The 22,039-nt window shown below is 38.9% G+C and overlaps 3 protein-coding genes and 1 long non-coding RNA gene across 5 annotated transcripts; all 4 read left to right on the forward strand.

Annotated features, from left to right (window-relative positions):
* Positions 1–296: 296 nt before the first annotated feature.
* LOC131317899 (glyoxylate/hydroxypyruvate reductase HPR3-like) lies at positions 297–3,790 on the forward strand. Of its 2 annotated transcripts, XR_009197445.1 has the most exons (3): positions 297–856; positions 2,792–3,456; positions 3,553–3,790. XR_009197445.1 is itself a non-coding variant. In XM_058347583.1 (2 exons), the coding sequence occupies exons 1-2, from the start codon at positions 359–361 to the stop codon at positions 3,314–3,316; spliced, it is 1,023 nt and encodes a 340-aa protein (XP_058203566.1). In that variant the 5' UTR covers positions 297–358; the 3' UTR covers positions 3,317–3,790. The 2 variants fall into 2 exon arrangements, 1 of the variants encoding a protein (XP_058203566.1); XM_058347583.1 differs by having other exon boundaries at positions 2,792–3,790.
* Positions 3,791–4,413: 623 nt separating this feature from the next.
* On the forward strand, positions 4,414–8,759 carry LOC131317900 (glyoxylate/hydroxypyruvate reductase HPR3-like). The gene is made up of 2 exons (XM_058347584.1): positions 4,414–4,976; positions 8,001–8,759. Exons 1-2 carry the CDS (start codon positions 4,479–4,481, stop codon positions 8,523–8,525), a joined length of 1,023 nt encoding a protein of 340 aa, XP_058203567.1. The 5' UTR covers positions 4,414–4,478; the 3' UTR covers positions 8,526–8,759.
* A 1,864-nt stretch (positions 8,760–10,623) lies between these two features.
* On the forward strand, positions 10,624–20,093 carry LOC131317901 (uncharacterized). The gene is made up of 5 exons (XM_058347586.1): positions 10,624–11,137; positions 15,150–15,308; positions 15,859–16,119; positions 18,625–19,299; positions 19,799–20,093. Exons 1-5 carry the CDS (start codon positions 11,057–11,059, stop codon positions 19,883–19,885), a joined length of 1,263 nt encoding a protein of 420 aa, XP_058203569.1. The 5' UTR covers positions 10,624–11,056; the 3' UTR covers positions 19,886–20,093.
* Positions 16,128–18,104, forward strand: LOC131317902 (uncharacterized). Its single transcript, XR_009197446.1, has 2 exons — positions 16,128–17,187; positions 17,356–18,104. It is a non-coding gene; the product is annotated as an uncharacterized LOC131317902 (long non-coding RNA).
* Positions 20,094–22,039: the final 1,946 nt, after the last annotated feature.

The following is a 22,039-nucleotide window of genomic DNA, read 5'->3' on the forward strand; positions in this document are numbered from 1 at the left end:
GTTAGGTGCAAACTAAAAACCGCAAATTTTTATTGAATAGGAACAAAACAAAAAAAAAGTCCCAAAAGTTAGTGGCGGTACCTAGCGTGCATCCGAACCGTCCAAACGTGTGTACTCTCTCTCCTCTTTCTCGGCCTATAAATCATAATCGTCTAAACACGTTAGGACGGCTCGGATGCGTGCTTGGGTACCATGTGGATTATGCCTTATTTACACCGAAAAATATCCCGAAACACACCCACGTGCATAATTAAGAAATACACATCGAACTGATCGAAGTAGTCAGCAACCAACCAATTTGCTCTCTCTCTCTCTCTCTCTCTCTCTGTCTGTCTGTCTGTTACCAAATCCCACTTCAATGGCCTCCTCCGCCGAAGCAGGACAACATCATCAATCCGAAACCACCACTGCTCCGCCAGACAATCTCCCTATAGTCCTCATCCATCGGCTCCCCCAATTCGACTTATCCTACAAATCCTGGATTCCCGCCACCAAATTCCTTCTCCTTGACCCACTGGACCATTCCTTCCCCTCCTCCCCGTCGGCCCAAGCCCTGGCCCGATCGGCCCGCGTCCTCGTCTGCATCGGTCCCTCCCCCCTCGCCGCCGACGCGCTCGACCGCTACCCGACAGTCGAGTGCGTCGTGGGCTCCAGCGCCGGCCTCGACCATGTCGACCTCTCCGAGTGCCGCCGCCGCGGCATCGCCGTCACCAACGCCGGCGACGCCTTCTCCGCCGACGTGGCAGATTACGCGGTGGCCCTCCTCATCGATGTTCTCCGCCGTGTGTCGGCTAGCAACCGGTATGTTCGGGCCGGGTCGTGGCCCGTGAAGGGCGAGTATCCTCTTGGTTCCAAGGTCATTTCTGTTATTTTTAATAGACTTTGATTTTATTATCCTTTTTTGTGTGTGTGTGTGCTGATCGGTACCTGCTTCACTAGGTTATAGTTGAAGTCTCATTATAACTAAGCTTTTCTGTTGTTTTAAACACACGAAACCATTCTTCTCAAAACACACACACAAACAAGGCCATATTCCAAGCTCAGATTGGGATGTGGTTACTTCCTGTATATAATATGCATAAATAGGAAAAAAATCAGAGCATCTCCAACTAGGGTGCATACGAGCTGAGCTGAGTCAAGCCAAGTTCAAAATTGATTAGGCTCGAGCTCGATTCGAGCCCAAAATCGGGCTCAATTAGTGGTATTTGAGAACTCCAGCTCGGTTTGACTACTGAACCAGCCGAGCCCATACATATGAATCAAGCTTATCTACATGAGCCGAGCTCTGCTAACTTGAGCTCAGCTCAATCACTAAACGGGCCAACAATTTTGCTCGAGTGCGGCTCGTTTTCTAATTGAACAGAGCTGGGCTGAGCCTCATGCTGCCTGCGATTCGCGAACAACTCAGTTTTTTTAAGTCCCAACTCCAACCCCTCTCCATAACTCCATTGGAACACCAAATTTGATTCTGAAGAGACAATGGCCTCTGTTGGGAGCTTGTTCAATGCATTGATCCATCACTACATGCATAAGGCCCAATCCGTTGGAGAGTAGCTGGAGAGTCCACACCATGTCACTTGGACCCAATATATTCAATGAACTCAGACCCACTTAAAAATGCTCAAGCCTGTAAGTTGCAAGTCATCCAACATTGTATCAAGACTGAACTTCTATTCTACTTATCCGAGGTGGGACTTAACATTCACACATATCCTATCAAATCTCTCCCTCATTTGTGGTCTCTACACTGGGCTCCATTCATTAGGCCTTGACCCCGTGCATCCAAACTCCCCCATTGATTGTAATCTAGCACTCTCCAACCCTATCTCATATCTAGGCGTATTCCACCCTCACTCATGAATCTAGAGTCATCCATCACAGTACTCCGTCAATATCGACCCACCTTGTTGCTGGTTGACTTGCTCGGTTGCTCACACATCCTATCAAATCTCTCCCTCATTTGTGAAAGACTAATCTAAGAAGTGAAAATTATTATCTTGGCCACAATGTTGGTGTTAAATTTTGGTCCAATACTAAGAATCAGACCGCAAACCTGGATTACAACCGGCCTTCAATTATTTTGCTCAATTAATCATCCCTTTAGATATGTTTGGAATGCTATTTCACTACAAATTTGGTGTTGATTTTGTACCATACTGAAGTGCCATATTGTGTTTAAAGCTTATACTTTTCTATTTGTTCCCTGCATGTTGAAGAGTCTTGGAGTTGAAGCTCCAAAGTTTTATGTTATCTTGATATAGTCATGGGTCAAAATATTGGGTAAGAACTGTCTTACGACTCTTACCCCAGTACTGTACAATGGTAAACCATATTAGTCGCTTGCACGGTTTTATGGAATTCAAGAATGTTTCTCTTAACAGTACCACAATTTTGAGTTCTAGTGCAAAACCATTTGATTTCTTCACTTCTTGAAGTGTCTTTTATTTGCAAATATACTAATGACCATTACTAAAAGCCTGTAAATCTACTTATCTTTCTGTTTGTAATGGTAATTTTTTTTATAATCAGAGTGGTTGTTCTAGTTACTGTTGATGTTACATTTGTTTTTGTTTTTTTATATCGCTTTTTACATTTTGACCTTATCTAGATGAGCATGTGCAGTTTTAATGCTAAGACAAGAAATGTTTGCAAATATCTTGTCCCTCAACTTTTTCATCAGCTTGTAGTATTCCGTCTTCATGTCTATATGCCACATGTCATGCTTCTTCACTGGTTTTATTTTGAGCTTGGTTTACAGTACAACTTTATTAAGACATGATTATCATTTCAGTTAGGGGGGAAGCAGATCGGTATCATAGGGCTGGGAAGTATTGGTTCCATGATTGCTAAAAGGCTGGAGGCCTTTGGCTGCAGCATCAGCTACAACTCAAGGAAAAAGAAACCTCACGTTCTGTTTCCTTTCTATGAAAATGTCCACGATCTTGCAACAAATAGCGATGCTCTAATTATCTGCTGTGCATTAACGAACAAAACCCACCACATGATAAACAAGGACGTCATGACTGCACTAGGGAAGGAAGGTGTCATTGTTAATGTTGGACGTGGGGCTCTTATCGATGAAAAGGAACTGGTTCAGTTTTTGGTGCGAGGTGACATCGGAGGTGCAGGGCTTGATGTATATGAGAATGAACCTATTGTGCCTAGAGAACTGTTTGGATTGGATAATGTTGTGTTGTCTCCGCACAGAGCAGTTGCAACGCCAGAAGCCATTTTAGCTCTCCAAGAGGTAGTCAAAGCCAATTTAGAGGCTTTCTTTGCCAACGAGCCTTTGGTGTCGCCGGTGGAGCTTGCTTGAATGACAGCAATTATCAAATATATGTCAATTAAAGATTGATTGATTGGCGGAAGACAACATGATGTTGTGCATCTGCTTACTTTTGTCAAGTGATTCAATAATCAGAGGAGCTGACATGCCGGTGAAGTTCTTGTATAATGGTAAGTTTCGATATCAGTTAATTGTTGTAGAATCAGAATACATTGAGTTGGGTTGTACTCGTTAAAATTCAATTGAATTCTTCTACGGATTTCCAGCCTGATCGATCTTGGTTTCTCTATCACCTGGGCAACACAGCGGTCTGAAGTTCATATGGCATTCATATGCAGTGAGGGAAACAAATACAGCAGCATCTCAACACCTCTAGAGATAAAATGTGTTGTAGTTCAATTCAAACAATCAGCAATGTTCTCTTAACGAAATGTTTGGTGTAATATACCAATCATCTGATTTGGGTTTGAGCATTGCCGTATTCAGCTATTCAGTGTTTACGAATTGGTATGTTGAGTTCAACTTTATTTACTTGTGCTTTGTTGGCCTTTATTTTGCATTGTACAAACACGACGTCACAAAACTAGTGATAGATCGCTCAAGGGAGCAACTCAGGATAGATGCAATAGTCTTTCTCTTGCCTCTCGCTTAGAAAGAAAAGTCCATCTCTCAGCATAAACAATTCCTACGTTTTGACAGTTGAATAACCTTCTTGTGTGGCCTCCAAAGCCTGATTAATGGGCCTTAAGTAAAGCCTTCACGTCGAGCCTTCTCGAGTTTCTCTGCCCGGTTAGTTCTCTAGAAGGTAGGGATGGGAATGGGAAAAGAAACCCGATACTGCATCGTTGAGTCAGCCTCCAGTTTGATGATTCAATGTGATCATTTTTTGGGGATCTGTTTAAAATGAATATTACATAAATAAAAGTGAAAAAAGATAATAAAGAAAATAATTAAATAATATAACAGAATTATGAAATTTAAAAATAGAAGTTAAATAAATAAAAAGTTAAAAAAAAAAAAAAAAACAAACAAACTGGGGGGCGGGGTAGAACATTCAAAGGGGTGGTGGAGCCGGGGTATTTGTCAGGGCGCGGGAAGAGAATTACCGTTAGAATACTCTTCGAAGTAGTCAGCCACGAGCAAACAAACAGAGGATTCAGAGCAACAAAGCCAACAACTAAAGTCCACTTCAATGGCCTCCTCCGCCGAAGCAGGACATTATCATCAACCCGAAACCAACACTACTCCGCCACACAATCTCCCTCTAGTCCTCATCCATCGACTGCCCCAATTCGACCTCTCCTACAAATCATGGCTTCCCGCCACCAAATTCCTTCTCCTCGACCCACTGGACCCTTCCTTCTCCTCCTCCCCGTCGGCCCAATCCCTGGCCCGATCGGCCCGTGTCCTCTTCTGCATCGGCTCCTCCCCCCTAGCCGCTGACACGCTCGATCGCTACCCGTCGGTCGAGTGCGTCGTGGGCTCCATCGCCGGTCTCGACCACGTCGACCTCTCCGAGTGCTGCCACCGTGGCATCGCCGTCACCAACGCCGGTGACGTCTTCTCCGCCGACGTGGCAGATTACGCAGTGGCCCTCCTCATCGATGTTCTCCGTCGTGTGTCGGCTAGCAACCGGTATGTTCGGGCCGGGTCGTGGCCCGTGAAGGGCGAGTATCCTCTTGGTTCCAAGGTCATTTCTGTTGTTTTTAACTCTCATTTGATCATTCTTTTTTTTTTTTGGTGCTGATCGGTACCTGCTTCATTGGGTTATTTTATACTTGAAGTCTCATAACTAAGCTTTTCTGTTGTTTTAAACACACAAGACCATTCTTCTCAAAACACACACACACACAAGACCATATTCCAAGCTCAGATTCCTTGGCCCTTACTTCCTTTCGGAGATATAAGTGTATATAATATGCATATAGGAACTGAATCAGAGCATCTCCAACTAGGGTGCAAACGAGCTGAGTTGAGTCGAGTTCAAAATTTGATTAGGCTCGAGCTCGATTCGAGCCCAAAATCGGGCTCAACTGGTAGTATTTGAGAACTCCAGCTCTGTTCGACTACTAAACGAGCCGAGCCCATACGTATGAGTCTAGCTTATCTTGGAAGCCCACCTAATTGAGATCCATTTGGACATCACACAATTTACTTTTCTGGTTTGACATGAATACACACAAGATTCTTTCTATTTTTTCTTTGATTTTACAAATCAGTTTAACATCATAGATCCAGTGTCAGAAACATTGGTACTACTGAGATGATATGGGCGATACCGTTAAAATGGTTAACTATAAGTTAAAAATAGAGGATTAGAGAACGACTTTAGAGGTAAAAGTAGAGCACTGGGATTGGAGTCGTTGTAACTGGTTGAATTTCTCTAAACTAGCTTTTTGAATAAAATACATTATTTTGAGTCTCCCAGGAAGAGATTGAGTGAGAGATGGGTCGGAGATGCCCTGAAATGCATGAAACAACTCAATGGTTAGTTGTGAGGCCAAGTTTGACAGTGGCGGTACAAAAGATGGCCTATATTAAGGTTTAATTACTGAGTTTTGGTAGTACCACAAATACTTAAATATACAAAATTGCACACACATTTGTGTTTGTATGTGTGCTGAAGTGTGTGTTTACAAGTGTTTGTGGTTTTAAAGTTTTTGTTGATTGGTAAAAGTCTAATCTAAGAAGTGAAAATTATTACCTTGGCCACAATGTTGGTGTTGAATTTTGGTCCAATACTAAGAATCAGACCGCAAATCTGGGTTAAAACCGGCCTTCAATTATTTTGTTGAATTAATCTTCCCTTTAGATATGTCTGTGATGCTATTTCACTACAAATTTGGTGTTGACTTTGTACCGTGCTGAAGTGCCATATTGTGTTTAAAGCAAAAACATTATTGCCTTACTCGCTACACACGACGATGACTTGATGAATACGCTATCATCGAAACCGAAATAAGAGGGTTTAAGCTGTACTATTATACGTTTCTATTTGTTCCCTGCATGCACAAGACATACAAAATTCATGCATGCACAAAATGAGATTTTAGTTGTAGAATACAGTGTCACGACTTGTGAGATCATTAATTGGGGAAAACGGGTAGTGGTCGGGCATTCAAACCACGGGTCACAAGGTAATGGCTTCAAGCCGGGACATACCCTTCCCCTCCCCCGCTCCCCCCCTTAGGTGTGGAGATATATATGATGTTCTTCATGCACTCGGAAAGAGAGATACCGTGGAATTGCTGTGCTGAGTAAATATCTTGAAGAGTCTTGGAGTTTAATCTCCAACATTTTATGTTAGGGTAAATTTTACAAATGATCCCTCTAGTTTGCATGAATTCTCATTTTCATTCTTCTAGTATCAATTGTGTTAATTTTGGCCCTATAATTTGCATTTTGTCTCAATTTCGTCCCTCTCGCTTACGGCGTTAATGAAACAAACGGAATTAGAGGACAAAATTGTCATTTCTCCTCATAGAGGGACTAAATTGAGATTTCATGCAAACTAGAGGGACTATTTCTACAATTTTATTTTTTACTTTTGTTTTTGCAAATAAATTCAAAATACATCATATGTAATATATTTCTCATCTCATTTTATATTGAATAATCAAAATATGTTGAAATTTTTTAAAGTTTTTATTATATATATCACAAAAAATATGAGAAAATTCAAAAAGCAACCCCTATGTTATATGTCTTGGTATTGTATTTTTTTCAATTGAATTTTCAATCTCGTTATTTTCTCTGTCACATGATTAAAAAGAAAAAGTTGTTCAGTAGTATTTAGAAATCTTGTAATTGTGTTTAATTTAGCAATAAAACACTATTGAATATTAAGAGATCAAATACATTAAAACATGGGTATAAGTATATTTATTTTGCGACTTATTTATAAGATCAATCATATAACAAATAAATACGGATTTTGAGCAATTTTTTTTTATCGGGTGAAAAAAATAAGGAGATTATAAGAAAATGACACAAAGACATTAGCTAAGGGGTTGATTTGTGCATTTTCTAATATTTTTGTAATGTGTAATGAAATATAAATATAAATTTTTTCAATATAGTTTGATTACCCAATAAAAAATAATTCATCTGTCAAATACATTACTTATGGTCTTTTTTATTTTATTTGCAAAAAACGAAAGTAAATTGTAAAATTTTAGAAATAGTCCCTCGGGTTTACATAAAATCTCAATTTAGTCCCTCCATGAAAGAAAATGACAATTTTGCCCTTCAATTCTATTTGTTTCATTGACGGCATCAAGGAGAGGGACGAAATTGAGACGGAATGAAAACTATAGGGTTAAAATTGATACAATTAATATTAGAGGGACAAAAATGAGAACTCGTGCAAACTAGAGGGACCATTTGTAAAATTTTTCCTAGTCAGAGTGGTTGTTCTAGTTACTGTCGATATTTTACATTTGTTTATTTTTTTATATCGCTTTTACATTTTGATCTTTTCTAGATGAGAAAGGTAACAAATCATGTCCACAGCGTAAGTTAACTAAAATACATTTACGGATGTGCAGTTTCAATGCTTAGAAGAAATGTTTGCAAATACCTTGTCCCTTAACTTTTTCATCACCTTGTCCTATTGCGTCTTCATGTCTATACGCCACATGTCATGCTTCTTCACTGGTTTTATTTTGAGCTTGGTTTACAGTACAACTTTATTAAGACATGATTGCCATTTCAGTTGGGGGGAAAGCAGATCGGTATCATAGGTCTAGGAAGTATTGGTTCCATGATTGCTAAAAGGCTGGAGGCCTTTGGCTGCAGCATCAACTACAACTCAAGGAAAAAGAAACCTCACGTTCCGTTTCCTTTCTATGAAAATGTCCACGATCTTGCAACAAATAGCGATGCTCTAATTATCTGCTGCGCATTAACGAACAGAACCCACCACATGATAAACAAGGATGTCATGACTGCACTAGGGAAGGAAGGTGTCATTGTTAATGTTGGACGTGGGGCCCTTATCGATGAAAAGGAGCTGGTTCAGTTTTTGGTGCGAGGTGACATCGGAGGTGCAGGGCTTGATGTATATGAGAATGAACCTATTGTGCCTAGAGAACTGTTTGGATTGGATAATGTTGTGTTGTCTCCGCACAGAGCAGTTGCAACGCCAGAAGCCATTTTAGCTCTTCAAGAGGTAGTCAGAGCCAATTTAGAGGCTTTCTTTGCCAACAAGCCTTTGGTGTCGCCGGTGGAGCTTGAATGAAAGCAATTATCAAATATATGTCAATTAAAGATTGATTGATTGGCGGAAGACAACATGATGTTGTGCATCTGCTTACTTTTGTCAAGTGATTCAATAATCAGAGGAGCTGACATGCCGGTGAAGTTCTTGTATAATGTTAAGTTTCGATATCAGTTAATTGTTGTAGAATCAGAATACATTGAGTTGGGTTGTACTTGTTAAAATTCAATTGAATTCTTCTACGGATTTCCAGCCTGATCGATCATGGTTTCTCTATCACCTAGGCAACACAGTGATCTGAAGTTCATATGGCATTCATATGCAGTGAGGAAAAAAAATACAGCAGCATCTCAACACCTTTAGAGATAAAATGTGGTGTTCAATTCAAACAATCAGCAATGTTCTCTTAACGAAATGTTTGGTATAATATACCAATCATCTGATTTGGGTTTGAGCAATGCCGTATTCAGCTATTCAGTGTTTAGGAATTGGTATGTTTAGTTCAACTTTATTTACTTGTGCTTTGTTGGCCTTTATTTTGCATTGAACAAACACGACGTCACAAAACTAGTGATAGATCGCTCAAGGGAGCAACTTAGGATAGATGCAATAGACTTTCTCTTGCCTCTCACTTAGAAAGAAAAGTCCATCTTTCAGCATACACAATTCCTACGTTTTGACAGTTGAATAACCTTCTTGTGTGGCCTTCAAAGCCTGATTAATGCGCCTTAAGTAAAACCTTCACGTCAAGCCTTCTTGAGTTTCTCTGCCTGGTTAGTTCTCTAGAAGGTAGGGCTTTATGGGAATGGGAAACAAAACCTAATACTGCACCGTAGAGTCGGCCTCCAGTTTGATGATTCGATATAATCATTTGGGTGAGTTAATAAATATCATATCGTTAATTTCCTTTTTGCTTTTGCTCCTCGTGCCATAATCAGGGTGAGTTTTCCATACTGACTAAATGGACTACATTCATTAAAGCCAGCGTTCCGATTTTGGCACTCCAAATTTGTACACATGCGCTTCACTTTTTGTCCCCAAACCATTCTCTCTCTCTCTCAACCCCCAAAAACATCAATCAAAAACCAAAAGAGAGAAGGAAATGACAAGATAAAATAGCTCAACTTTATTTTTATCGATAGCAATAACATGGTCAACTATTTTTGGGTCGAGAAGGTTGGTGATAGTTCAAGTCTGGTAACAATAAGGCCCCCATCTTCTAACTGGCCGACCTCGAGCACATCAGGTGGATTCTAGTCTGGGCTTGGAGGGCTGAAAATGGTTCCAAAAGGTTAAACCATAGGGTGGTATATGTTGCTTTGCTTGAGCTTTTGAAACTAAATGGGAATGGTAGTGACTCGAAATAAATAAATTCAACTTAAGTCTTACATACTAGCTACATCCGGAAAAAAAAAAAACCGAGTCTTAAGTCTCTATCAATTTGAACCAACTTAACGAATCCATCATCCCCATTAAGTTATTTCGAGAGCATCGTCGGTTAAATCTAAGAAGGGAATGTCCTACCATAAGTTATAGTCATTACCAAATTCACGACATAAAAATCTAACTAGATGTTTTACATGATGACTATATTAACTACATAACACACAACTTTCCGTCTTTATTCGATTAAAGACCAACTCTCTGGTAGATAAGACATGAAGCATGACACATGCTTAGATGATCAAAAAAAACACATGCTTAGTGTAAAAACACATGCTTAGTGTTTTTTTTTTTCGATGAAGCGCCAGATGCAGATATATAGAAATTAGAAAAACCATTACACTGCCCAAAAGTAACCTTACCAAAATACAACAAACACAAAAAAAACAAGAAACACAACTAAAATATCAAAAATTAACAAAAAAGCCGTAAGAACAACAACAATAGTAAAAAACCGATATAGTCCACTCAAGATCGGATTTTAGATCGCCGAAGTACAAGTTCTGTCGTAGTCGTCATCGCTACGATAATGCCGAGAACCTACCACCGCCGCTTTCTTCAGAAGCCGTTGGAAGCCGAAGCTCGAGATCCATAGGTCAAGTAAAAAATGCAAAAGATTGGCGAGATCTAACCTCTCTCGAGAATGAAAGGAGCAATTTAAAGAGAAGAAAAAATTACTCCTCTCTAAAAAGGAACCCAAAGGCAAAGAGTTCAAATCAGGAGGGAACGGATTAAAACTTTGACTTGCTATCAAAGAGAGAGAGAGACCACTTTGGGCGCGGGAAAATGTCCGTCGAGTCCCTCAGTCGCCTATAAAAACCCTAATTCCCCATCAAAGCCCCAACAAAAATCTCGACCCTCTCTCTATCTCTCTCTCTCTCTCTCCAAATTCACGATCCCCTTCTCCGTCCCTCTCATCGACCGATCGGCGCCCTAAAAATGTTTCGATATGCCGTGTTAGATCCCTCTCGAAGAACCTAGGGTTTTGTTCGTCTTTTGTGGCGCAAATCATGAGTTGCTCGTAAAATCTCTTACAAAGTTTTCGTTTGCTCGTAAAGACTTGATCTTGACGGTTGCAGAGAGCGAGGATTTTGTTTTGTTTGTTGAAAATGGCTGATGTGTTTGAAGAGGAAGCAGAGCCCACGGTTTCAATCCACGAGTACCTCAAAGGCGTCGAGGAACAGGAATTGGTAACCTTGATTCCTTGAAACGAATTTTTTCTAGGATTTCTTCCCATCTTTTGCTGCATGCAGATATTTCCTCGTTACAACCGTTTACTGTGTTTGTTTGCTGAGAGAGCAATGCTAGGAATCCGGAAGTGTTTTCCCGAAAAGACCCCGGAAAGAGAAATCAGTGGTTCACATGCACTTGGATGTTTGGGTACCACACGCCAAAGTAAATCTTAATCATTAATTTCACTTTCGGGGACATTTTTGGAAAAACTTTTCGGGTCAAGAGTTATTGTTGCCGAGAAAATGCAGGAATATGTGTGTACTGAAAATGCAGGAATGGGGTTTTTTTTTTCTTTTTGGCTTGTGAGAAAATCAAGGATATTCTTTGTGTAGTGTTTGTTTGATTATTGGAACGCAGATAGATGATTTCAACATTCTACTGGTGCAATTGTTTCTTGCTAAACGAGTGTTAGTTAAGATTTAGTGTTTGCTGGCCAAAGATAGACAAATTTTTTTTTTTTTTTGACATGGAGATAGACAAATGTTTAAAGGCCAGAAATTCATGTGTTTGCTCCTTCACAGCTTAGTTCTGTTCCTTAGGTCAAACTTAGCTGATTAATTTGGTTTATGGTCAGCTTCAAAATCCAAATGATTACTTGACTAGAAACATGTCTACTTTGATTGTTGTATCTTGCATGCCTAACTAATGCCTCGGTTGATATGGAACCTCATATATTTGTGCATTGTCCAGTTGGTATGGCAAACGAGAATCCTGATGGCCTATTTACAGAACTGCACAAAAGCTCAATCCTGAAAGGCCTACCCCGAAAGGCCTTTGTCCTTATTAATATTCTTTTGGTTTACTTGTCAATTAGTTATGTCTCCTAATTAATGACAGTTAAGGTTGACGCGAAATCACACTAGGCAGGATCAGTGTAGGATGAAAATTGTGCATAGGTATTTATACGCTTGTCCTTAGGCAGAAGAAACTCCAAATAAACAGGCAACTACTTCTTGGTCAAGTTTGGGTTCTTGTTTTACTTGAAGGCAGCAACTCATTGGTTCTCCCAATTACTGTTAATGACAGGTTAAACATTTCTTTTTTTGTCTGTAGTAGGTGATGATTTTATAATTACTGTCAACTGATATCCAGAACAACTATGAGAACAGATGAAGTCTCTATGTGACCACTAAGGACATGAATGGGGAAAGTTTTTCTGAACAATTTGAAACTTTTAGCATTAGTTAAAGCACGGAATCGGACTACAACTTGTATAAGATGTCTCAAAAGGGAATTATCGAGAATTAACGAGGACAAACATTGAAAGATAATATTGTTACCAATATGAATTGAATAGAGACCTAATGTGAGTAGTTGTTATTATAAGGGGTGAACTAACCCAGTCTTATTTTTATTTTAAGTTATAGCCTATGGGCTTCATATAGACGTTAAGCAGGGGAAAACATCCACTATTGGATAGGAAGCATGGGTAAGAGGTACATTTGGTGGACCTCAACACTCTTCAAAAGACTTTTGAGACGTCAAATATGATTGCAAAGTGGCCAACGTATTCTCTTAAATTAATTTTAGCAAGATCAATAACCTTTGGAAAAAAAAGGGATGCTCGTGTGATGCATTTGGGATGGTGGTGCATATGTTGAAGCATATAAATCTAGGGCAAAATCAGGATTAAATGAATTATGGAGTTCCTCATTGGAGTTTATGGATTTTCAACCTATAAGTAAAGAACATACATCGACGGCGCATGGAATTCAATACCTATTTAAATACGGAAGTTAGTCATTATTAGTTGAAAATTTCTTGTGATGGTGCTACGTGGTTAAACAAGCCATTGCCTCTATGTTTAGAGACGTGGCTCTGAGATACGTGGATTACATTTGTGCGTGTATGGATCAATTCACTTGAAAGAAATCAATCTAATAAAAATTCTCTTGCCATTTTGGAGCCTACAATGATCTCAGGTTGTGGGTTGGCGTTTAAGAAAACCGTTATGTGCATTTAATGCCAATGGCTATGTCTCTAACAGATCTACCCCTTTCAAACAGCCATCAATGCATAATTTTTTTGATAACCAAAAAGAAAGTTTCTTAGTTTGAGTAGAGTATATATATATTTTTTTGAATTGCTTAACTTGAGTAGATATTACAACAAGTTGAAAGGGAGAATGGAAAAAGCATCAAGATTAGAAAGCATATCCTAACAAGGTTGCAACATAGGACCCGACAAATCATGTGCTTACAACAAAAACACAACAAAGTTGTTAAGGCACCAATGGAAGAAAATACCAAACACTAATACTAGAAAAACCTAGATATCTCATAAACCAAAGAGCACGACAACACCCAAAACTAGCTAAAAGACACAACACTAGACTTGAAATGAACACGACAAACTGAAAACCGTAGCCCGACTCCCAACAGCTACTTGAATCCCATTGGAGAAACACCTTTGTTGTTATTTAATCAAGCGTACTTCTAAGGGTTGTAGGTTCTAGTCTGATGAGTGCAGGTTTGCACATATAACGTCAAAAGTTTGGGTCGTATGACTCGTACCTACTTTTCCCAAACACCCATCAACGGGTAATTAACTAGGTTTTCTGCATTGCTTTGCCTATTGAAACGTGTGAAAATACAACTTTTTTTGGAGGGGTGTAGACGATGAAATTGGAATTTGCTTTCTCTTACATGAGAACATATCTTCTTTCATAGTATAGAAAAAGGGGTCGAGGAAGCATTGCTATGTCATAAGCTTAAAGGTCAATAGTTATTTATAAAAACACAAAAAAGCTTAAAAGTAAAAGTCCTTCTGAGGTTTATTTTCAAGGAGGATATAGATGAAAATCGAGAAGTTTTGGTTTCTGAATTCGATGAGTACCAAATCAAATGAATCTTATCTGGATCATGAACCTTAAGATTTGTGATTGAATTCCGATAGATTCATTAGAATTGAACATGATACGAGATTCATTTGATAGGTTCAACTCACATAAGGAGCCAATATAATGGAAATATAAGATATGACTCATTAATATCAAAATTCTAACAACTAGGCATCCAACTATATTCTTAATAACTAGTGCATATCAAAATTGATGTTAAGGATTTCTGTTCCTATTATTTATTGGTATTTGTTACAATTGACATTTCAAATCACTAATCTAGTGTTGTATCCTTCTATGTATTTAATGCCGACTTGCCGTGACCTTGTCGTCTGGCCTTCTGGACGTTCTTGCACTGTTACCGTGTTGTGTCCATGTCTTATCGCCATTCTCATCCTTCATAGGTTAAAGTTGAATTAATGGGTGGAGCTATTACTAATGAGTAAATATTTTGCTTGTTACTCTTTCCGTTGGTCATTTGAAAACAAAATTGGTAACAAAGTCAAATGGTTTGGCTACACAAATTTGTATTTGTTCTTCAAGCTCATCACCACAGCTACAGTCAAAAGAGAACGGTCTTTCTCTAATTATATCAAATGGCTTGGAGCGAAAATGTAAGAGTTGTATAAATACTACTAATGCAGGGATTCTGAAATATTCAAATCTAAAGCAGGCATTTTCTTTTTAGTGGACTATTAATGGTTGTTTAAAAAATTGTTCTACTATTGAGGGCCCTGAGTCTGACCAAGTATGTGGGATAATTGTCCTTTTGCCTCAGAATTTAGTTGCAATTATCTGTTTGTCAGTTAGTGGGATTATTCTTGGTTCACTATTCATTATCAAAATGAAATTTTTGCATCTAAACTTTACTTTTTTTGTCGTTTAGCTGAACACTGAAGTCCGCTTCGTAATCTATCTATTTTGTGTGTCATTAGCAACCAAATTTTGGGGTATGTCTGATATTTAATGTGAAAAGTAGGAGTTGTATTCCAAACTTTCCTTATACTTAGTTTGATTCTATTTCTGATTCGATGACTCCTATGCTACACTTTTATTCTTATGCTCAATAAGGTCTTTTGCCTATTAATTTTGTTTCCTTCTGCGTTTTTTCCTCATACGGCAATTTAAAGGAAGCGGATTTGGTTTTGGGTGGTGATGATGGCAAAGAGTGCACTTATACCAAAGGTTATATGAAGAGGCAGGCAATCTTCTCATGCTTGACCTGCACCCCAGAGGGAAATGCTGGAGTTTGCACTGCATGTAGCTTGTCTTGCCATGATGGCCACGAGGTATTCTTCAGTTTTTTTATTTTCCTGGATGATACCTGATAAAATTTGTAGGGATTGGAGCACTTCAATTGGTGCCATCCATAACTTATTCTTTTTTGCTTGGACTTTCCATAGCTCGAAATCGTATCACTTCGTCAGCCCAGCGTCGTGTTTAGGAATGGATTTATAAGAGCATTTCTTCTGCATCAAATTCAGTTGAGAGAGAGAGAGAGGATCCGTGCTTTGGAATAAAATTTTGGTCTCATGGATTTTGGGTGCTGATATTTGGCATGAATTTTGACCTTAAGTGTTGAACTCACACGTTACCTTAAGTGTGTATCAAATACATCGTATTTGTTTGTGTATTGGCTTGACTTCTAAGCTTCGACGCGTCATTATAATGGAGAGGAGTAGAGGACATAGAATACTGTGTTTGCATCACTGCTCAGATCATATTTTTGTTAACTAATTAATGTTCGTGCACTGCACGCTTCGTCTTGTGTAATCTTGTGACTAGTTATGTTACTTTTTTCATGTATTTGATGGTGGTTAACTTTTGCTGTTGGACAAGATTGTGGAGTTGTGGACCAAGAGAAACTTTAGGTGTGATTGTGGAAACTCAAAATTTGGGGAGGTCTTCTGCAAGCTTTTCCCAAACAAAGAAGTAGAAAACGTGGATAATGCATATAACCATAACTTTAAAGGTTCATATTGCACATGTGGTCGCCCCTATCCTGATCCAGAAGCTGAGGAACAAGTAGAAATGATTCAGTGCTGTATCTGTGAGGACTGGCTTCATGAGGAGCATATTGGCCTTGAGTCTTCTGATGAGGTTGGTAATCTATCTCCTCCACAGGTCTATTTTCATAGCATTTTGTCTTGTCTTCTGGTTTGAATTTGTGCATTTTGTATTATCACTTACATCATTCTAATGATTACATGGCCAAGATTAAATGATGCATTTGTGCATACCATACATCTCTATGTGTGATTCTACCAATTACATGCCCAATAGAAAAAGGTCTGTGGTTGTATGGGGGATTATCCATGGTAGGATGGCCGCGGGTAGGGTATGGGTCGGGGTACCATATTTTACTCCTCAAATCTCCAATTGGGGACTTCTTCCCCATACCCGCCTTCATACCCAAAAGGGATGGTGGAATCCACCATACCTGCCTCCCATTTGGGATCCAGTATATTCAAGTGAATCCATATCGAAACTACTTGAACAAGAAAGAACTTAAGGATCTAAACTAATACTTGAACAAGAAAGACCGATAGGATCTAAACTAATACAATTCATCCCATTTTTTCTCTGCCAATACTCTTTCTCTACGAATCCAAACTTGTCACTTTTGCAGGTTTTAATCAGCTAAGGAATGTTTTATTCTGTGCATAACATACGTCAAAGATGGTGAATGTTATTTTGTTGCAACCCATCCATTCTTTCTCTACCAATACTCTTTAAGATTTTGTGTATCGTTCTTGTATTTTGGCCGTTGCAAAGATTTATTCTTACAAATAAAGATCAAGCATGGTCATGCTTTGATCTAGGGGTGTTACGAAACCCAACGGACCGAACTGAAATCAGACCGAACCGACCGATTATGTGTTTTTATATATTTTTATATATTTCAGATTAATCTTGACCATTCATTTTAATCTTGACCGTCCATTGAAAACCCTAAATCTCCTCTATCTCCAACTCTCATCTCATCTAATCTCAGAGATCAGGCAGCCCAGCTCCTCTCCCCCCTCTCTGGCTCCTCTTTCCCCTTCTCTCCCAGTCACTCATGGCCCCTCTCTTCGCCAGATCGCAATTCGCACCTCCCTCCTCCTCAGCTCCTCTCTTCTCCGCTGACCATATCATCGTTTTGGCTGAGGTCAATGTGTTAATCGGGTGAGAATTTACAGAGAAATTGTCGATTCTTTAACAAATCTCTCTCTCTCTCTCTCTCTCTCTCTCTCACACACACACACACACACACACACGGGTGAAATGGAGATTGAAGATAAATTCCAATTTTCTTTTATTTTAATGGAGTTTTTTTTTTGGGGTGAAATGCAGAAAGAGGACATGGGGACAAACAACAATGTGATATTAATTGTCGATTTTTTAGAAGACTTGCTGTTTTAATTTGGAGACTTGTTTAATTTGGATATTTATAGAAGATGTGTTCTCGTGGAGTTCTTGCATGGTTCAACAGGTGAACTAAACTAATTTGGAATGTTGGATATTATACTTTTATAGAGTTTCTGCTTTTTGGTGAAGAGAGTAACTGGGAAAATGGTGTGGTGAAATTTTTGGTATTTTGGTTTGTTAAGTTTTGAGAATTAGCTCTCTGGTTCTTATTGTTGAACTTGAAATTAACTCACCAGAAAAAATATGACTCTTGTTCAATGGGCATTCTTAGTATTTGAATTGGTGTTGGATGATGGATTATGGGCCTTGATGATGGATCTTGAGTGAAAAATGACTTTTGAATTGGTGTTTGGTAGAAAAAACGGGTGGATTTTCTTACAATTAATTAATTTGGTCCACTTTCAATTTTTTTTTGGGCCCAACTAGGCCCAATTCGGTCAGACCGAATTCCCCGACCGGACCGACTCCATACCGAACCGAAGTGGACTGATTGTAATTTCGGTCGGGATCGGTCCTAGCAATATTATCCCCGAACCGATTTGGTCTTGGTAATAGTTGGACTGAACCGAACGAACCCGAACCGAAATCACCTCTACTTTGATCCTATGGGTGTGGTCCGTGTGGATATTGTTTTAGAGATATGATACATCAATTTCTGAAGAACAGCCCCTGCATCTTCTTCTGGTGTCTGCAGGAGATACCACTTACGCTACTAGATGTTGATATAGGCCTTGGGGTTTATCACACGAAACTTCTTGCCTTGAACAGGCCTCATTTTAAACCAAATCTCTATATCGTGCAATAGAATGCTTTGTTGATATGTATCATGTTGAGTGTACCTGTCATACTTCTGCTAAGTGGTAAAAGGCCGTATTTAGTATCAATTTGGTTAACCATGACCAACCTCTTCCCCGCTTGTGTGACTCGTAGCCTGTGGGATCTAGTCTAGTCTATATGCTACTTTCCTGCATTCTAGATATTTTATTGTGTTTAGTTATTTGTAGAACCCAACTCAACTCGACCCAAAACCCTTGATCCAACTTCTGATTAGTGGATCTCTATTTCTGTTAAGTGTTAATACTCAATTTTATCTAGTTCTCAGTTTTTGTGGTTTTATCCTGAATTGTTAGGGGAGGTTTTCCCAGTTTAGTTTCTTACTTGACCTTCTAGTTATTTATTTTTCTTTTGCAATAGATTCCAAGAGATGAGGAAGGAGAGCCGTTATATGAGGATTTTATTTGCCCAGTTTGCTCAGAAGCTTGTTCTTTCTTGACCCTTTATCCTCAAACTATTTGGGCAGTAAAGCAGCATGATGTTACTAATGCAACCAAAGACAAAAATGTGTTGGAAGATGTTCCTTCAGCTTGCGGATCCTCTGAGAAGCTTGAGAATGTCATATCTTCTTTAGAATCTCCCAAAGTAAACTGTCTATTGCCTACTGCTACATCTGAAGTGGTTTCTAATGGGAAGGGTATACTTGCTGTAGAGACCTCTGAGAAAGAACCTGATTCTATTGAACAAATTCAGGGTTCTGGTCCAAGTACCGTTTGCGTTCTTGGAGTCGATCTGGTTGGAGCTCCACCTGCTTTAGAAAAGACTAAACCGATGTTTCTCTCTAAAAACTGGAGAGATGTCCTCTGCAGGTGTGATAAGTGTGCAAATTTCTGCACCCAAAAGGGAATCGGTTTCTTGCTTGACAAGGAAGATTCAATTGCAGAGTATGAGAAAATGGCAAAGCAGAAGAGGGAAGAGAAGTTGCAGCAACAGGAGGGTGTTGAGTTGAACTTTCTGAATAATCTTGGTCATGTGGAGAAAATGGAGATCCTGAATGGTATTACAGACATGAAGAATGAGATTCATACTTTCCTGGTATGTCCTTGGGTTTCTTGCAAGTTTAATGGGCTTCATCAGTGTCATACACACTTTCACAATATAGGAACATGCAAAAGTTTAGGAGTTCAATTTTCACAGACAATACATTTCTTTCGACAGATAATGCTTTCCTGAAATATTTTACGTCTTTTGATATTTGGTATGACAGAAAACATAAGTTGATGAAATATGTTTTCCGTGATCCTCAGAAAATGAGTTAAATTTTGGTGGAAAGCATTTCATTCTTCGAAAACGTTGTTTAGATCTGCATTACCACTGAGTATCACTAGTACGGCAGTTGCATTCAACCACAAGTCCACAACCACCACTACTGCCGCCACCACCCACCATCACTTGGCACCATCATGTGTGAGGTTGCCACCAAACACGAAACCATTTTCTGTGGAAAACATTTTCTTTAGTGTCCAACGAATTTTCAATGTTTTAGAGCTTTTCTGGTGCAAGTTTAATCATCTGATAAGTATGTTCTTGACAGGAGTCCTTTGATGCATCAAAGCCAATAACATCTGAAGACGTCCACCAAGTTTTTGAGAATCTCGCCAAGAAACGCCGGAGAATGTAAGTCATCCCTAGATCTGTACTAAAGTCATGGAGCTAGTCCAGGTTCAGAAAAACCTAGAAAGCATACTTTTGAGTGTTTTCTGAGGATTTCTTAAAACTGCTGTACTCTTATGTAACTGTTAACTTCAGTAACCTTATTGTGCTTTACTCCTATTTAGCTGCTAGTAGTCAAATATTTTTGAAAATGCTTATGGAACCCCTTTGATGCCTGTTTTTTCGTTGTGGTCTGATTTCAATGAGATGTGGAATTGCTTTTCCACAGCTTTTCTTTATTGCTCACGAATCATGTTTGAAAAGCTGGCGCCTGATGCGTTCTCAAAAACAAACCCCTGGTCCCGTGTTCACAAACGGCTGAGTTCACTTGCAGCCTTATAGTACTGTTTTATTTAGCATTAGGCTGTTAGCCAACCTCTGTTCTGGTTTCTTATTCATCCACTGGTTTAAAATAATTTTCCTCTCTTTATAAAATACTTTATGTCGGATTAGTAAACGAACCCAGCTACTCTTATTGGAGCTCGTTACAAGTTTGTTTAGTTCATTTGTCACACAAATTAAAACAAGCTTGAACATCTTCTGGAAGTTTCTTAAGCTTTTTAATGCAAGCTCGAATAAATTATTGCTTGGCTCGTTTAAGATATTCAAGCTACACGTGATTGGTTGGATTTTGGTTTGAGATCAATTATCTTGTAAACAAATCAAGCTTCAACATATTTTGAAACATATTAGTTTTCAAATCAAGTTTGAAGAATCAATTGTTTGGCTCGTTCATAGTGCTTACTCCATTATCGGAATTTATTGTAATTATTATGTACTATAAGAATCAATTATTTGGCTCGTTAATTTTTGTTGGAAAATATAAATAGCTAGAAGGGTATATGTTTCAAAAAGAATCGAGTACAAACAGGCAGGTAGGCCGTACAGACGCTGCGTACTGATGATGGTTTTGGTACTCGTCTTGAGTCTCATCGCTCATGAATTATCCGACAAAATTGAATGTTTCATAAATGCTTTTACTGATATTCGATTATGCTGATTTTTTTTACCCCAAACAAAATAAGCGGCTTCGAGACGGGTCCCAAAGCCATGTGTTTGCCCATACCAGCCTTTATAATGTTTATCTGGCCCTGCAATTTTCCTGTGGGCTCCCTAATCTTTAATCCGCGATTCAATAATTGGACTTCAGTTCTTAAAAAAAAATCCATATTTCTTCAATGATTAATTAATTAATGAGTCCCACCGTAGGTACTGACGGAAATTGTACACACAATGTATTGGCAGCGGGTGGAACTCATTTTTGAATCCCACACAGAAGATCTGAATTGTTCATAAATTGTAAATAAAATTTTCAAATAGCCTCGTAAAAATTCGGCATAATTGAATATGTGTCGGTAGACTCGGCAAATTGTATGGACAATTTCTGTCGGTATCTCTAGGATAAAGCTTACTTAATGCATAGGGACAAGAGTAGGTTGAAGAACGTACCGTGAGGTCCCAACCGCCAACGGAAGTCATTCAAAACTTTTAAAAACTTGTCCCTACACTTCTACCTAAAATTTGGATGCTGTCGAGTGAACATAATGATCCCACCGATATGTGAGTAGTTACTATACAAGTGCTCCTGGAATATCGTCGCGTGATGTTGCAAAGTTTTTTTGCACTATATATTCGTGCGGGAGTTGTCCTTTCGATGGTTTTCTGGACTCGTTTCCGCCATATATTCATATGGTTTTCACCGCAAAGTGTATAATTCCTACGTTAACGTATGGTGGAAGAAATTTCTGAAGCATCACATGACCGTGCTTCATACTTTGTTTGAAAGCTAATATACAATGCTACAAATTTTATAATATTCGGTTCCTTCCTTTTGAAGTCAAGACAAAGATGTTAGAGGAAGGGAAACAATGTAATTATTCATGGGGTTTTTCTTAAATAAGGGGGCAACTATTCGCAGCTCCGTATTTTCTCCCTTAGCCTACTATATTTCGGTAAATAGTTGTTGAAAATCATACATAACATTTTGGTAAATAGCTGTTGAAAACAAAATTATATTTCGGTAATTACATGTCGAAAATATGTTCAACATTCGGTAAACAACTGCCGAACATACATTTTCGGTAAATAGCTGTTGAAAAAAATATTATATTTCGGTAATTGT

Source organism: Rhododendron vialii, chromosome 2a (assembly GCF_030253575.1).
Source record: "Rhododendron vialii isolate Sample 1 chromosome 2a, ASM3025357v1".
Classification (NCBI taxonomy): domain Eukaryota; kingdom Viridiplantae; phylum Streptophyta; class Magnoliopsida; order Ericales; family Ericaceae; genus Rhododendron; species Rhododendron vialii.

Coding starts and splice junctions, on each gene's coding strand:
- LOC131317900 (XM_058347584.1), top strand. CDS start 4,479: ATGGCCTCCTCCGCCGAAGCAGGACATTATCATCAACCCGAAACCAAC. Junction 4,977..8,000: donor AGTATCCTCTTGGTTCCAAG/GTCATTTCTGTT, acceptor TTGCCATTTCAG/TTGGGGGGAAAGCAGATCGG.
- LOC131317901 (XM_058347586.1), top strand. CDS start 11,057: ATGGCTGATGTGTTTGAAGAGGAAGCAGAGCCCACGGTTTCAATCCAC. Junction 15,309..15,858: donor CTTGCCATGATGGCCACGAG/GTATTCTTCAGT, acceptor CTGTTGGACAAG/ATTGTGGAGTTGTGGACCAA. Junction 19,300..19,798: donor ATGAGATTCATACTTTCCTG/GTATGTCCTTGG, acceptor TGTTCTTGACAG/GAGTCCTTTGATGCATCAAA.
- LOC131317899 (XM_058347583.1), top strand. CDS start 359: ATGGCCTCCTCCGCCGAAGCAGGACAACATCATCAATCCGAAACCACC. Junction 857..2,791: donor AGTATCCTCTTGGTTCCAAG/GTCATTTCTGTT, acceptor TTATCATTTCAG/TTAGGGGGGAAGCAGATCGG.